The sequence below is a fragment of the Galeopterus variegatus genome, unplaced genomic scaffold (genome assembly GCF_000696425.1).
Source record: "Galeopterus variegatus unplaced genomic scaffold, G_variegatus-3.0.2 Scaffold3051, whole genome shotgun sequence".
NCBI classification, from domain to species: Eukaryota; Metazoa; Chordata; class Mammalia; order Dermoptera; family Cynocephalidae; genus Galeopterus; species Galeopterus variegatus.
The window spans coordinates 144,951-162,279 of NW_007729162.1; the positions used below are offsets into that span (position 1 = coordinate 144,951).

At 34.4% G+C, this 17,329-nt stretch overlaps 1 protein-coding gene across 2 annotated transcripts in view; it reads left to right on the forward strand.

The window, feature by feature from the left end:
• IL1RAP (interleukin 1 receptor accessory protein) overlaps positions 1 to 17,329 on the forward strand; it is a 121,488-nt gene that overhangs the window by 86,269 nt on the left and 17,890 nt on the right. For both annotated transcript variants that reach the window (XM_008583819.1, XM_008583820.1), the window contains exons 5-8: positions 2,518 to 2,683; positions 6,019 to 6,090; positions 8,154 to 8,280; positions 10,640 to 10,788. In XM_008583819.1, coding sequence (XP_008582041.1) covers positions 2,518 to 2,683; positions 6,019 to 6,090; positions 8,154 to 8,280; positions 10,640 to 10,788 — 514 coding nt within the window. The remainder of the gene's footprint in view (positions 1 to 2,517; positions 2,684 to 6,018; positions 6,091 to 8,153; positions 8,281 to 10,639; positions 10,789 to 17,329) is intronic.

The following is a 17,329-nucleotide window of genomic DNA, read 5'->3' on the forward strand; positions in this document are numbered from 1 at the left end:
GGGTTGCGATCCGTTGCTGGCCACGGAAAAAAAAAAAAAAAAACAAAAAAAAAAAAAAAAAAAAAAAAAAAAAAGATTCAGCCCAAATCTTTCTTTACCGTTATATTTTTTAAAACATTTTCTATTTTTCATGTCTCTGCTTAAATTCCTGGAATTAAAAAAAAAAAAAAAAGTGTTTTCTGTGTTATCTTCTTCCTATATTCCCTGCGCCGATATCCCAATATGTCTTTCATTGTGTTTTTGCAATCCTCTGCTGGACTGTGAAAACCGATAGGTAAGGAACTTTGTCTTTTCTACTTTTGTGCCTTCGCACAGTTCTTCACAGTTCTTTACGCATTGTAGGTGTATTGAATGGAAACACTTGTCCTAACTTCCTCATGACATTCCTCCACCCACTCCCTTCACCTCCCCGAGACTCATTTCCGCTCCAGGATCACAAAGTCATTTCTTGTGCTGTTCTTTAACTATATGTTGTGGTCAGTTGCCACAGCAACCATTGCATAGTTGAAAAGTGGCTCTTCTATTTAACTTCTCTCTTTTGAATTCAGAAAGAGGAACTGATGGGTAAACTAGGATTGTTCATCTTCTAGTCAAACAAGTATTTGCTTTATTGTGGAAATGCACTTACTGTTAACTCATTTCTTATGTTTGGAAACATGTTTTCTGTTCTTTGGGTATCCAAGTCTTTCTTCATAGCTGTTTCCTTATGGATTCCAAATGGTTTTGAATTCATTATAAAATTTTGCAGAATTTATTTTCAGGAATCATTTGTTATGTTTGAAAATATACTGTGTGTCTCAGGTGCATGTGCTGAAGGGTCCAGAAATGGAGCTGCTTATAAGAAAAAGACAGAGCTAACCAGACACTATAGGTTAAAATTAATGGACATTTATAGTTCAACAATGCCCTGAAACTACCCCAACACACATGTACATACTAAGAATGTAATATATTTCCTTTTATGAAATATTATAGGCCTAATAACTTTGAAACTACTATAAAAAGTTCCTTTCAGCACATTCTTAAAAAATGCTGTTGACAATTTTAGTAATAATAGTTGACTTCTCATCCTAAAAAGTATGTTTTTCCAGCTTATCGTTGTTTACAGTAATTAGCCTGATTTAAGTGACAGAGCCGCATCACACTTAACACCGGGGCTGGCTCCAGGTGTGGCATAGGTGCAGGGTTACCATATAGGATGAGGAAAATAAGTGGAATTAAAAGCAAGGGCTTCCAAACAAGTAGATCTAAGCTCACATTGCAGCTTTGACACTGCCCAGTGCTGTGACGTTGACACTTTTTGAATTTTTCTAGCCTTTGATTCCTCATCTGTAAGATGGGAATAAAAGCATAACAAATGTTAATGTGTGTTTGTATCAGCTTCCTTTTGGTGATTTTTTTCCATGAAACAAAAGTTCAGTGTTGTTCTTAAAATCATATTTCCTGTCACAAAGAATTACAAAATGTGCCTTTTAGTGTAACTGTCATATTTCAAAACACATGCTCCAGGAATTGAAGTAAGAAAACTTTAAGTATATAAGAATTAAAGATAATTATGTAAATACAGGAACTTGAAAGTACAGCCAGTGATAGACTCAGAATTTTAAATATCCAAAGGGCCTTGGAGATAACCTAATCCTTTTTGTAATAGATGAATTATTGATGTTTTTTAAAAAAAACAAAAAGTTTTTCTAAAAGTAAAAAGTTCATATATTTTGTCACAAATAATGTATTGATTTTTTTCTCTAAGATAAGAAAAAAAATATGAAAAAATATAGCCAACGAGTGAGGCTGAGAGATCCAAAACAGGATTCTAGTTACGTTGAATGAGATAGTTCAATCTCGCAATTTAAAAATCAACAAAGTTATATGAAAATATGAGTTGGGGGGGAACTAAACTCTTAGGTCTTGATAAAGTTCGAAAGAAATCTTTTAATTTTAGATTCTGTACTCTGTAATACTCAATTGTAAAAAATGGGATAAAGTAGAAGAAAAACACAAAATTGTTTGGATATGACTGATAATAGCCATTCTACAGGATGATGAAAAATGCCAAAATCAGACATCTAAATTGGGGCCTGCTTTATCAGATAGATTGAGTGGACTCCTGAATTAATTTAATCAGTGAAGAAAAGAAAACTATAATTGTTTTTTTAAATAGCACGGCTTACAGTTGCTCAAGTTTCCTTAGCCATTATTTCAGAACTTGAAACTTGCTTCACTATCAACATGGGATTGCTGGAATTTGAATAACAGATTCTGAGACAGGGGACCGGTGCTTTAAAAGTCATATCTCAGTTTAGGATTTTAATTTATCTTTTGCAGAAAAGATAATGACATTTATTTCGTTTATTCTTTGCAGAAACATTGTCAAGTACTTGACCTAAATAGTTTTGTAAAACACGCAGCATAAATATTTGGATGTTCTGTGCAAAACTAGATGTGAGTACACACATGTTTGTTTATTTTCTATGCATGTATCTAAAGAGCAAACATCTTTTCTTTTACTTCTTCTAGGGCTGTCATAAAGTACAGAATTTTAACAATGTAATACCTGAAGGCATTAACTTGAGTTTTCTCATTGCCTTAATTTCAAATAACGGAAATTACACATGTGTTGTTACATATCCAGAAAATGGACGTACTTTCCACCTCACCAGGACTCTGACTGTAAAGGTGGTAGGTAAGCATGATTTGCATTAAGCACAAAAAAAAAAAAAAATTAACAGTCTGATTCTGGCTCTTAATCATTTATTACACACAATTATGTAAACTCTATAAGAAAAGAGACAGGTTTTTTTGTTCTCTACACTATCCCCAGAGCCTTCAGCAATTCCATGTACACAGTGAGCTTTCAATGATTATTGGTCAACTGAATCTATATGTGAATGAATTAAGTAAATGCAGTTTGGAGAGTGAAAAGACTAGGAGACAGATCTGTGTTCTAATTATATCACTGACACTTATTAGCAATATGACTTTGATCAAGGTCTCAGTCTTTTTATCTGTACTCTGAGACTAAGAAGACCTAACCTTCAGGATAATTGATAATATTAGAAATAGTATACATATTGTACTATTGCAGTTGCAGGCAAGCGGTAGAAGCTCTATAAATTGTAGTTAATATTATTGTCAAAAAGTGTTTTACTTGGATTAAGTAAACTATATCTTTCTAGGTACTGAAACTGCTATAGCTATTGCTGAAGGTATTTGCTGGTAGTGTTCAACCATTGTTTGGCACTGAGAGAATAGGGGGTGAGAAGCTTGGGAAACAGGAAGGGCAATGCCCAGCTGCCCACACAGACTCCTGGCAAATCCAGAAATCAGGAGAACCAGTGTCAGGATACCTGGCTTTTAGCAGCTAGCCTTAATATCACTGTGTTAAAAATTAGAGCATATATGAGTGTTATTTTGCCATACCCCAGCTTTTAATAGATAGAAACATTGAGGCCCCACAATAGGAAGCAACTTGTTTCAAGACACTCCCTGAGTTAGTAGTAGAAGTAATTCTAAATCTCAGGTCTACTAGTCTGGCACCAGATTCTATGTAAATTTCAAAAAAAAAAAAAATAAATAAAATAAAATAATAAAATAAATAAATAAATAAATAAAAAGGCTTTAACATAGTGCAAATGAAGTTCAAATCAAACAATTTTGTAGTCACGTCTCTTTTTCTGCTTTGTTTTTGAATTATGCTGAGTTGGGAATTAATTCAGGAGGGGAAAAAAACCCTCTAAATTTAGAACCTAACATGAGTAGATTTTAGAAGTCAAGTGGATAATCTAAATTTATATTCTTCTTTAGCAGTTGTTTCTAATATATGAACTTAAGCATATCCATTTTTGGAAAGTTGGGAACAGGCATGCTTGGTCACCCTGTTTTATAGATATATAAATGTTGACAGATACAGATGGGGGAGGAGATTCTTACCCAACTTTCAAGCAATAAAGGTTTGTTTTTTAAAGCTGCAAAGTACTGAATATTATGTACCTCTAATGGATGCTTTAATATATATTACACAGTTCATTCCTCATACCTTAAATGTGAGGTGAGTTTCATTTGTCCTTATCCTAGAGTTAAGGAAAATTAGCTTCGCAAAGTTTATATAAAACCTTCGGTTCATATGGTTCATATGTGATCAAGTGAGGATTAGAACCTAGTTATTAAATACTCTTTAACACTACATTAAAATGCCCTCTGTAAGGTATTTTTCTTTCAATTTAGGACTACCGAATGTTATAAAAAGCCAGCAGTCCCATGAATGAACATTCATCTGATGAGTAGACATCAAGTAGACTTATGTGCTAATCTTAAAATTGTGATTTTGAATTTTTCATGTGTTTATTCATTCATTTAACATTTATTTAACCATGTTCCATACTAGACACTCTGGGCAAGTTGAAGACAAATATCTAGAGAAGAAATAATTGATTATGATATTAAAGCAATTAATCATATTGTAGTATAAGAAGTCTCTCTCATGTTGGCTTTAGAAAGCAAGAACACTGGTTAAACAACCTATCCTGAAACATGGAGGACACTCAATATGTTTTGTTTGTTTTTTTGTAAAGGAAAAACTGTTTTTCTATGCTCACAACACTTTTGTCACCAAACGTGTGGGTTTTCATGCCAAGCAAATCTCCAGTTCTCTGAGGACACTAAGTGCAGTTCTACGGTTTTATTCAGTTTGACACTAACTACTCTGAGTTAGCACAGACCCCAGAGGTTAAGTGCTCAGTCCCACACGACTGCCCTGCCCCCCACTTCAGATGCTAATCACAAGCAGTGCATGCCCAGGGTACCCACATTTCTGTCCAGCTTGGCTACAAATTGAGGATTTTTACAACCTCCTCCTCAGGTTTGATAATTTTCTATAAAGGCTCACAAAACTCGGGGAAACATTTTACTTACATTTACTGTTTATTATAAAGGATATTACAAAGGATTCAAATGAATAGCCAGATGAAGTAGTATGTAGAGTGAGATCTGGAAGGGACCTGAGTTCAGGAGCTTTTGTTCCTATAGAGTTGGGGTGTTCCACACTCCTCGCCCGGGGATGTGTTCACCAATCTGGAAGCTCTCTGAACCCTGTCATTTATGGTTTTTATGAGGGTTCCATTACATAGGCGCAGTTGATTCAATCATTGGCCATTGGTGATCAACTCTCCCTAACCCTTTCCTCCTTCCCAAGGATTGGAGGGTAGGACTGAACATTCCAGGCCTTCGACTATGCCTTGGTCTTTCTGGTGACTAGACCTCATTCTGAAGCTATCTAGAGACTCCGTCCACCAATCTATCATATTAGTATACAAAAGATATTCTTATCACTCCAGAGATCTCAAGGCTCTTCGAAGCTCTTGTGTCAGGAACCAGGGACTAAGACCAAATGTTATAACAAAAGATGTTTCTATTGCCCCTATCACTGAGGAAATTCCAAGAGTTTTAGAGCTCTGTATCAGGAATGTGGAGCTGACCCAAATATATACAGTCATGCTTTGCTTAATGATGGAGATACATTCCGAGAAATGTGTCTTTAGACAGTTTCATTGTGCTAAGATCACAGAGTGTATTCATACAAACCTTGATGGTATAGCCTACTGCACACCTAGGCTATATGATGTAGTCTATTGCTCCTAGCCAGCATCACCACAAACACATGAGTAATATGTTGCACTATGAAGTTATGACAGCTAAGATGTCACTAGGTAACAGGAATTTTTCAGCTCCATTATAATCTTATGGGGCCATCATCATATATGTGGTCTGTGGTTGACCAAAATGTTATGTGGCATATGACCATATTTCTTATTATGTCACACTTTGTTTGCTTGTTTTAAATGAATGAAGTGTAGTATTCGGGTATATATTGGACTGTGGCTCTTCTCAAGAAGAGTTGACAGACTCTGCCAGGAAGTTGGGCAAGGCTTCATAGAAGAGTAGATTTTTGAAATGGGTTAGTAGAAATAAAAGCTATATGATTTAACATCACTTCCTTTTTTTATTTCTTCCCTACGACAGGATCTCCAAATGATGCAGCGCCTCCCAACATCTATTCACCCAATGATCACGTGGTCTATGAGAAAGAACCTGGTAATTACAACTATGCCTTTGAATTTCAGAGTCTCCTAATTACAAGGAATAACATGTTGTTTAAGTTAGTGCAAGAGGATAGAGGACTGCTATAAAGAAATGTATGGATTGAAACTGAAATGTCGTCAGAAACCAATGCAACTCTGGAGATCAGCTACTTCATCGATCTCATGGGCAGCTCAGGGATTCTCTTCTTCTCTCTCCCATCTGCTCCATTTTTCCTCTACTAGCAGTCTTCCTCTGCTGACTGTGATTTCTATGTAATGCAAACTTTAGCATGCATGGGGCTTTGGTTTGCCAAACCTGAAATATGAGCACAAGACATCTCTGAAGGTTCTGCTCCACTATGAAAAGGTGGAGCTTAGAAGCAGGAGTGTAAATAAAATAGGTAACAACTGATAGCTAGTACCCCTGGTTTTACAATACTATGGAATGTTTACTGTGGCTCTCTGGGTCTCCTTTTAGTTTTCATAATTTTTCATTCTAGACAAAAATTCATAACTGACCAAATAAGCCATAATTTGTTGTTCTGACTCAAAGCCTCCCACAGTTAAGTGAATACAAAGCCATAGAAAATTTTAACATTTTCTGTATTGTATCTTTTACAATAACTTCACTTTGAACTCAATAAGAGGTATAAAAGAGGTATTTAAAGAGGTTTAAAATGTTCAAAAGACAATTGAGGCAGTGGTCCACATAGGTAGAGAACAATACCAAAAAAAAAAAAATTAAGATAAGATTGCAAATATGATTTGCCTTTAAAAAAATAGAGAACACACTAAGAGGTCTGCCAATCTCAGAATTTTAGGTTTCCTAGAATTAGCAGTGGCTTTATATAGTAATATGAACATTCTTTCTGCTGTCAGGGTAAACCCTTATTAATTACATAAATATCTTTCATCTACCTGTCATATTATGCTTAAAAATATTCCCAAATTTATGTTCACTTTATCTTTCTCAATGATATAGAAAACTAAAGGGAGAAGACTAAAAACCATTCATTAGAAAGGAGGATAGAGTATGACCACTCAGTCAGATAAACCTAAGTTCAAATTAGGGTGTCGATGGAATTTATCATCTAAACCCAGATACTCTGGGAGTGAAAGCAGTCGATATTAATAACTAACCAGGAAAGGAGGCATAAAACAGAACCATTCTGGGCAAACTGGGATGGGAGGTCAGTCTAGGTCAAATCCTGGCCTGCCACTTATTAACAGTTTGACCTAGAAATATCATTTAATATCTTTAAACTTAAATTTTTGCATCTGTAAAACATGAATTTAAAAGATACCTCATAGTGTTTTGTTAAGACTAAGACTGTTAATAGGCATGAATATTTAGCATAATAACTTGTACAAAGTTCTCAGTGAATATGCTCCTGCTGCTGCTGCTGCTGCTGTTGTTGTTGTTATTATTATTATTATTATTTTCTGCCTAGGGATCTTCCTAACTTCATGTTCTCTCTCAGATGGATAGCATAAACTTTTCTATTTGTAACTCGTCTTTACATTTATTGAATGTATTTGTTGAATAGCTTGTGCATTTCAAGACAGGGCCTCCTTCGCCAGTTCAGTGATGGTACTGTCCTGTCTTCCCTGAGCCAAGGACCAAAGATCTGAAGGAACTTTTCTTAGTGACCACCATTTGTTTCTGAAGGAAGTAACAAAGCAGAGGAGAAGTCAGCGGTGGTTTAGGGCTAAAAATGATGTCATCAGAGGCCTTTTTTAACAAATATTGTCATTTTAGAACATGTTTAGATTGTATTAAAAATGGTCATTCTGGAAATTTTATATCAAGTTGATGGCCTTCTTCTTTGTTTGTTTTGGAATGAAGGATTGTACATTACCTTATGTTAGTCCACTAGAGAATTAATCATAAGTAGGGTTTTTGGTACATGTAACTTTTACAGCTTTTGATTAGCCATAGGGTAGAACCAATTAGCTGCGTGAAGATTACAAACTGATGGGTTGATGTCATCTGCTGAATTGCTTTTTTTTTTTTTTTTTTCCTACTTCTTTGTGTTTTTTTTTTTTTTTTTTTTTTTTTTTTTTTTTTTTTTCCAGGAGAGGAGCTACTCATCCCTTGTAAAGTCTATTTTAGTTTCCTGATGGATTCTCGCAATGAGGTTTGGTGGACCATTGATGGAAAAAAGCCCGATGACATCACCGTTGATGTCACCATTAATGAAAGGTATCATGGGGACAGGCATGGTGGTGACTAACCTTTGTTCCTCAGTCCAATGCCCTCTAATGTATACTAGTCAATAGAAATAAAAACTCACTCTCATTTGTGCTTACCATTAACAAAAATCAACAAGATTTTCAAATCTTTAGTGGTTGCATCCCAAAGCCAAATTATTGGACTTGAAATCCAAGGACAAGATACTGCCTGATGACCATTAAAAAACTGAATTTTAATGTTTTGAGGTTGGGCATCTTCTTCATCACAGCCTGTCCATAGGGCGCATGCATCTGTTGTCTTAAGCCTAGCAAAATTCGCACACGTACAATACCCACTTGGAAGTAGAATACACATCCCACATGAATGAAAAGGCCACAGTGTAGAGTGAGGATACATGAAAGCCTGTCAGTGTAGTTGTGTTCTTCTCCTTCTCAGTCCTGGCATCTGGGACTACATGTTTGTGCCTCAGATAATTATGTTTAGTGTCTTGTATTGCAATAAGCATGTATTTCCTATCTTTTTCCTCCTCTCTCAATTCACATAACATGTGTTACACTTATAATTCATAATTTTTAAAATATTGATTATATACATTTATGTTCTTTAAATTTTATTTTAAATGTGGATGGGTAGTAATTTATTTCACTCTTAAAATAACAACCCAGGTTATTTTATTCCTAAATAAACCTATTTTTTAAGGGGCTTACTTAGCATAGAGGAAAGTATGGGTCTTTAAGGACAGAAAATTCTTCTGTAAATGAAGCATACTATTGCCAAAGAGTAATTGGTTCACTGCAGCAATTAATAAAAATTCACAGCTAATCAGCTATATGACAAAGTAGTTCTAAGACCTTAAGCTTTCTCGCCTATGTGCAAATGGATCTTTAGCTACTCAAATTTCTAGAATTCAAAAGATGTATGTTTGCTAATAGTAATTTCAAACTTTGTGCAGAAATTATAAAATGTCTCCTTTGCATCAGGTAATTAGTTGCTAACTAGGAAGATTTTGTAGGAGTAACAATGATAGAACAGACATTTTAATATAATGTGATAAATACAATGACTGGAAAGCTTTGGATGTATGGGGAGGATTTAATGGGGGTTCAATCAGTTTTAGGGGATTAAATAATAATTTTCAAGTGATATAGTACCCAAATCAAGATTTGAGGAGTGGGTAAAAATTAAGTAGATAAAGAAATGGAAGGAATGTTCCTGATAAAAGGAACATCTAGAAGTTAGGAAAGCAGAACATATTCAAAGACACAAAAAGAGCTGAAACTGGAGTACTTTTTACAGAAGAAATTGATGAAAGGTGTGGCTGGAAGCTGGGAGAGTTACTGATCATTTCAGGAATTCCGAACGTTGTGCTTCCCATCCTCATAATAATAACAAATGAATAATACGTAAAGTCATGTTGCTCCTCCCTGCTGCTTATGGCAACACGTATTCGGTGTTTATAGGAGAGCAGTGGAGTTAAGCGTAGGCTAAACTAATCAGAGTCCTTAACCAAATTCTCCTGACTGACAGCAAGCCTAATCAAAAGGAGAAGGTACACAGCAGTCAGCTGTAGGAGAGAGATTTTATTCCCCTTTGAGCAAAGTAGTTCAAGCGAGTTTTAAGTCTTGATTACAGACCCAAAGCACTCACTGAGGTTAGATATATTTACTTTTGCAAAGTTTACTTGTTCCGAGCAGTTTTTTCTTTCTACATGTTAGTATTAACCAGGGATTTCAGCATTTTGATCAAAATATTCTGGGTTCAGAATCCAGGATTTGGGAATCACTGAAATGCATCAGCTCTTCCTGTCAGATAATGAGAATAGCCTATATAAATATTTTATTAAGCATTGTTCTTATATTTAACATTCTGAGAGTATTAACATACTCAGAATTCTTGAGCAAATTATTATACGCAATTCACTGCGTAGGCATTACTACTCTTCTCTTTTACCAAAGAGGAACCCAGTACATGGACAGATTAGTTAACTAGCCCAAAGTACACAGTCAAATGTGTACTAAATGACAAAACCTGGATCAAAACCCAAATGGGTGTGGCCACAGAAGCTTCGCTCTAAATCAATACAGCCTCCTGCCTCAGAAGTTTGAGCAAAGGAGACCTTTTTCTTTGGAAAGAGATCTGTAGTAAGAAGCCAACACTGAGATTTGATCTAGACAGTGGCATAGTGTGCAGTAGAAATGGTAAAAAGCAGTATTGGAATCTAGTATTCCCCTCTTGTAACTATTGCATTACAGGCAACATTCCATCTGCCCTCACCTGGGGTCTCTATAGTTGCTTACTTCTCTGATTCGCACACAGTGAGTAGCCTTGAGTCTCATGAATGCTTTGATTTTCTCTCCCCTATTTCTAGTGTAAGTTATAGTAGAACAGAAGATGAAACAAGAATTCAGATTTTGAGCATCAAGAAAGTAACCCCCGAGGACCTCAAGCGCAGTTATGTCTGTCATGCTAGAAATGCCAAAGGGGAAGTTGACAAAGCAGCCAAGGTGAAACAGAAAGGTAACGGATGCACTCAGCAAATGAACCTCTGAACTCCAAACGTAATATAGTGGTGAGAATGAGAGCGCCAGTACCTAGCACAACATCTGATGAATAGTCATGACTCAAACTTGAATGAAAAATCTTGAGAGAAAGTTTCCATCTATGCAAAGATACTAAAAATACTGCTTCTGACAGTGTTAGTATCTTAGTGCCCAAATGTGGCTTTAAAAAAACCAATTGATTACAATAATAAGGAACAATTTTATATCTATGCAATCATGAAAAATGAAAAATAAAAAAATTCGAAGTTACCAGGGATATAATAAAACTGATAGAGCCAAAAATTGTTGGCGAATTATAAAGATTGTATTAGAAATCATTGATGGCAGAGTTCAAGAGTCATAAAAACGATCATGCCATCTGACCTAATACTTTTGGAATTTTTTCCTAACAACAGAAAGAGAATTACGTATTCATCAATATTCTTAGCAGCATAATAATGAAACATTACAAATGTAATAATGAAACATTATAAATAGCAAACACCTAATTGTATGCAAGTAGATGAGTAAGGTATAAAATATTTGTTCTCAGAAAAAGTATAATTATAAAATTATCATTTTAAACACTGTGTATCAATATTTGAGGAGGTTTATTACATAACTACTAGTCATAATTGCTAAAATGAAAATTGTTTAACATGATGTAAAAATGATTTCTATGTTGATATTACTATATTTTTTATAATAAATAAAAATTATAAAGCCTTCTTCTGTGAGCTGTTGCTCCTGAAACAGACTGTGTCCAAGATTCTCTTTGAGTCTCTCACCTAACACAGAATCCCAGACCATTAATCCTTTCAAGAATGTTTTTCAGTGGTCTGGAAAAAAGTAACGATGGCATATCACCCATGCAGTCAGGTCATTCAGAATCGTCCTGGGTCCTAGTGTCTAACAGAGCTTATAATATATCAAAAGGGAAAATTTAAGAAAAACTGTCTCATAATTGTTACATTTCACAGTGGGACTTAATCCTTTCTTAAAGGTGATGAAAAAACCAGATTCACCTCAACATTTCATTACAATTTCAAAAGTAAAGAGCAAAAGCCTGAGATGTATATGCCTCTTAAGAAGTCTTAGTGGATTGGTTCAGGATAACTCGTTGCTTCTGCTACTCAGAAGCCAGCATAAAGGGAGAAGACCAAAGTACATGATGTAAGGCAGTCTCCCAAAGTTAGTTCCAAAACACTGCTAAGAATTAATATTGTACCGCAATGGGTTATTTGTACTCTAGAATCCGGTGGCCTATGTTGAAATCCTGGTTTCCGTGCACCCTAACTCTGTGACTTTGAAAAAGTCACTTAATTTCTCTAAGCCTCAATTTCTTTATATTTAAAGTAGACAAAATAATACCACTACCTCACAAGGTTGTTTTTAAAGTGCTCAGCACAGTTACTCGCATATATACATTTATTTTAAATGCTCAGTATATGTTAGCTCTTTTTACTTCCATAAGATTTACATATTATTTAACAAAGGCTTCTATAGTCAAGTAAGTGATAACAGAGTCTAGGTTAAACATAATCAATCAAGTTACTTTGGTTCAGGACCTCTTAGAGTCTTTATTAACATTTGATATGAATATCTGCAGGGGATTGGATTATAGTAGGCAGGATGTTTTTGAATATATTTGACTCCAGATTCATTAATTATGGAGCATTTTGTGGGACTCCTAAAGCATGTGCTCTGGGGAACAATTATGGAGGATCACATAAATTAATAACTTATTGTCAAATGGATAGGATCCAGAAAAATCAATTAAAATAATGTTTTATGTAATAGTGAAGCACAAATTTGCCCACCAGAACCCTTTCAAAGAAGCCCCTGCTGTAAATAGCATGGTATAGACAGCATTAGGAAGGTGAGGTGACATGTGGGTCTACTACACCTGACGATCTGTGCAGAAAGGTGACATGTATGTAATCCAGTCGGATCTCTGTACTTCCAGTGGTACCAGAGGTGGTATGGTTTTGTTTACTTGGCTTCTGTTCTGGGCCAGCTAATGCTCAAATGCAGAGGTGATATCTGAGTCCACATTCAAACATTTACAACATGTCTGGGGCCTTCCTTCTCTGAATTCATTAACAAAACATTGTATGTATTCATCAAAAGGATGACAGGAAGGGGCTAAGGACAGGAAGGAGAGGAATTCACTGGGATAGGTCTTACTGACAGCATAATTTCATCTAGTCAGTTAAAGCAAAGTAGTAAAGAGGCAGCTAATGTAAACCAGATAACCATGCAGTTGTTCTATAACAGAGTAGTAGAGACTAAGGCAAGGTGTTCATTTACCTGCAAAGTCCCTGCCCTTAGAGAGCTTAATCTGGTGGGAAAACACACATCAGTCAAGGAAATCTTCCACACGTTATGAGAAATTCTGGAAACTATTTTCAAACAGGTTGTACCATTTTACACTTCCATTAGCAATGTATATAAATTGTAGGTGCTTTACTTCCTCACCAACTTTTGGAGTTGTTCAACTTTTAAATTTGAGCCATACTATTAGATGGATAGTGGTATCACACTGTGTTTTTAATTTGCATTTCATGGATACTGATGATGTTTAACACTTTTTCATGAGCTTATTCATCATTAATTAATAGTTCTTTTTGTGAAGTGTCCATTAAATTCTTCAGCCCATTTTGTTTTGGGTCATTTGCTTTTTAATGTAATGTGTTATAGGAGATAAACATATATGTGTATACAGAGGTCTTTGTCAGATTTATGACTTGTAAATGTTTTCACCCAGTTTGTAAATTCATTTTATTTTGACAATTTTAAAAAATTTGATGAAGTTCATTTTATCAATTTCTTCTTAAATGGTTAGTGCTTTCTAAATCCTGTATTAGCAATCTTTTCCTTTATTCAGGTTAGAAAGATATTCTCCTGTATTCTCTTCCAGAAAATTAGTCGATTTTTGTTTTTATATTTGGGCCTGTGATCCATTTCAAATTATTTTTGTGGTGTGAGGTATATGGGTTAAAGTTTAGTATTTTGTTTTGTTTTCATATAGATAGCTAATTTTTCCAGCATGATATTGAAAAGTCTTTCTGATTTTGTTGAATTGTTTGAAAACTTGGCCAAAACTTGGGTCTATTTCTACATTCCCTATTCTGATCTGTTAATCTGCTTGTCTATCTTTAGTCCAAATCTTGATTAACATAGTTTTAAAGTAAGTCATGAAATCAGATACTATATGTCCTCCTCTTTTTTTCTTTTCCAAGATTGATTTGACTATTTTAGGGGCCATATTTTTTTTCATATATATTTTAGTATTAGCTCATCAATTTCTGCATTTCTGCATAAAAACCTGACAAGATTTTGAGTAGATTGTATTAAATTTATAAATCCATTTGGGGATAATTAAAATCTTAGTAATATTGAGTTTTCCAATCCATGAACATGATACATCTCTCTATTTATTTAGGTCTTCATTGATTTTTCTCTTTTTTTTTTTTTATTTGAGTGTACAGGTTTTGCACATGTGGTGTTAAATTTATCTCTAAATATTTTGTTTTTGATGCTGTTGTAGTGGTATTCTTTTAAATTTTATTTTCCAATTGTTCATTGATAAAACAGAAATGCTGTTTTAATTGATTTTTTTGTGTTGACCTTGATCTTTTGAACTTCCCAATTCACTAATTAAATAGGATTTTTGTTTATTTTGTTTCTTTGATTCTTTAGGATTTTTTACACACTTGATCATGCCACCCATAATTAAACAATTTTTACTACTTTCTTTCCAAACTTTATATCTTTGATTACTTTTTATTGTCTATTTCATGTTTTTGGACCTCCCATCCAATGATTAGCAAAAGTTATGAGAGTGGCTGTCTTTTCATTGTTCCCAAATTTAGAAGGTAAGCATTCAGTTTCTATACAGTAAGTATTATGTTAACTGTAGGTTTTTTGGTGGATGACCTTTAGCCATATGAGAGGTTAGCCTTAAATTTTTAGTTTGCTAAGACTTTTTTTTATAAATGTGTTGTAAGTTTCTTTTTTAATTCTTATCTCCATCTGTTGAGAGGGTATGATTTTTTTTTTTTAATTTGTCAATGTCATGATTTATACTGATTGATTTTGAGATGTTCATCCAATCTTGCATTGCTAGAATAAACTCTCATGTCAACATGATTTGTTGTCCTTTTTACATACTGCTGGATTTTATTTGCTAATATTTTGTTAAGGGTTTTTGCTCATGTTAAGGATTTTGCCCTTATCTTTGCTCATGAGAGAGATTGGCTTGTAATTTTCTTTTCTTGTAATGCCTTTTTCTAATGTTAGGTTTATGCTGAGATTATCATTTACACTCTCATCAACAGCGTGTGCACATCCTCACCATTCGTTGTCATTGTTTTCGTTTTTTAGCCATTATGGTAATTGTGCAGTGGTACTTTATTATTTTTCCCTTCTCTTATGACTAAAGATGCTAGGCATTTTTTATGTGCTTATTGGCCATCTGTGTGTCTTCTTCCGTGATGTGACTGATCAAACATTTTGCCCATTTTAGAATTAGATTGATTTTATTTTTATTATTGAATTGTAGAAAGTCTTTATCTATCCTGGATACTAGTCCTTTGTCAGATATATCTTTTTCAAATACTTTTATGCATGAAAATTTGTTTCTTTAATGGTATATTTTAGTACAGAGGTTCTTGATGAGGTGTAATTTATTAACTTTTTCTTTAATGGTTACTGCTTTCTGTGTCCTAAGAGAGCTTTGCATACCACCAAGTCATGAGGTGTCAACTCTTGTTTTAAGTCTGTGATCTATCTCTAATTCTTTTTTTAATGAATGTTGTCAGGTAGAATTAGAAGTTTAATTTTCTTTTCATATGGATATCCAGTTGTTCCAGCATAGTTCATTGGATTTTCATTTCCTCATTATGTTGCTCTGATGCCTTTGTCGATATTTTTACTGGATATATAATTTTAGGTTGAAACTTTTTCTTTATCCCTTCCAGCCCATTAAAGGCATCATTCTATTTTCTCCTGGATAATATTATTTATAATGTGAATTGGGCAGTTTTTTGTTTTCTTTGTTTATTATTGTGCCTTTCATGTATGTCTCATCTCTTTTTCCCTGGCAGATTTTAAGATTTTTCTCTTCTTCATTGATTTTAAACAATTTAATTATGATAGTCTTTGGTGTAGTTTTATCATATTTTCTTATGTAGGGGTCACTAAGCTTCTTGGTTCTATTAATTTATACTTTAATTTTAATTTGAAAAAAATTTAGCTATTATTTTTTTGAATATGTTTTGCTGTTCCCTCACTCTTTCCTTTAAGTACACAATTAAGTTTAGGATAGATCACTCACTGTTGCCCCACTGGTCACTGAGGTTCTTATTATTTTTATTTCATCCTATTATTCCCTTAGTGTTTGGATAGCTCCTAGTGTCCACTGATCATTTCTTTTGTGATGTCTAATCTGCATCATTTTTATTTCAGAATTGTGTTTTCCAGGTTTGAATTTCTATTTCTCCATTGTAATGCCTCTGCTGATATTTCCTATTTGCTGTTCATAGTGTTCGTGGCCTCTTTTTTAATTCAACAGACAAATTTGTAATATCCATTTTAAAGTATGTATCTGGTAATTTCATCTTCTTTGTCAATTCTGGTTCTGTTTTTATTGTCTGATTTTTCTTCTGAATATAGATCATATTTCTTTTTGCTTTTCCTTCTGTGTAGTTTTTTAAATCATATGCTGGACATTATGGATGTTGCATCATTGAATGTCTGGATTTTGTAAGAGAGTGTTAAGTTTTGTTCTAGCAATTAGTTAATTTACTTGCATAACAACTTGCTTTTTCAAAAGCATCTTGTTGATATTTGTTAGTCTAGGTCTAAAATAGCCTTTTCCACAGGGCTAGAGGGACCTATTTCTAAGCCATGTCCTATCTGGGGTTTCTGCTTAACACTTGGAGAGCTAAACAAAGTCTCTGCATTCTGAAGGGTTTTAACTCAAGTGTCTCCTAGCCCTGCATGTGCTCCTAGAGTTGTTCAGTTCCCAGCTGTTTTTTGCCTAACCTTATAATGTATCACCCTAAATATATGCAGCTTTGTATTCGTCCAAAGACTAGAGGTAACCCCATGCAGATTTCTAGGGTTCCTTTTCTACATAGTTCTCATCTTTTTGGTAGCCAGGCCTATAAATTCAATGCAACTCAATAGTCTTGAGCTCTAATTCCTATTTCTTTAGCTTGTGTAACCACTGTCTTCTTTTGTCTTGAAAAACTGTTGTTTTAGTTATTGTGGAGGGAATACTAGTCCATTATTGATTACTCCTCTAAGGACAGAAGCTGAAGTCCAAAGTGCACAAGTTTTGACACACTATAATAGCCAAAAAATCAGGTCTGCAGGTCAAAAGACTCTGGTTTACCATCATTTAAATAAAGCATTTTGTTTGTTTGCAATTCAGGAAGATGGTCAATGCCACATTTTCAAAAATCATGAAGAGGTTCCAGTAATTGTGCACAGAGTAGCCATGGGTTTTGTGG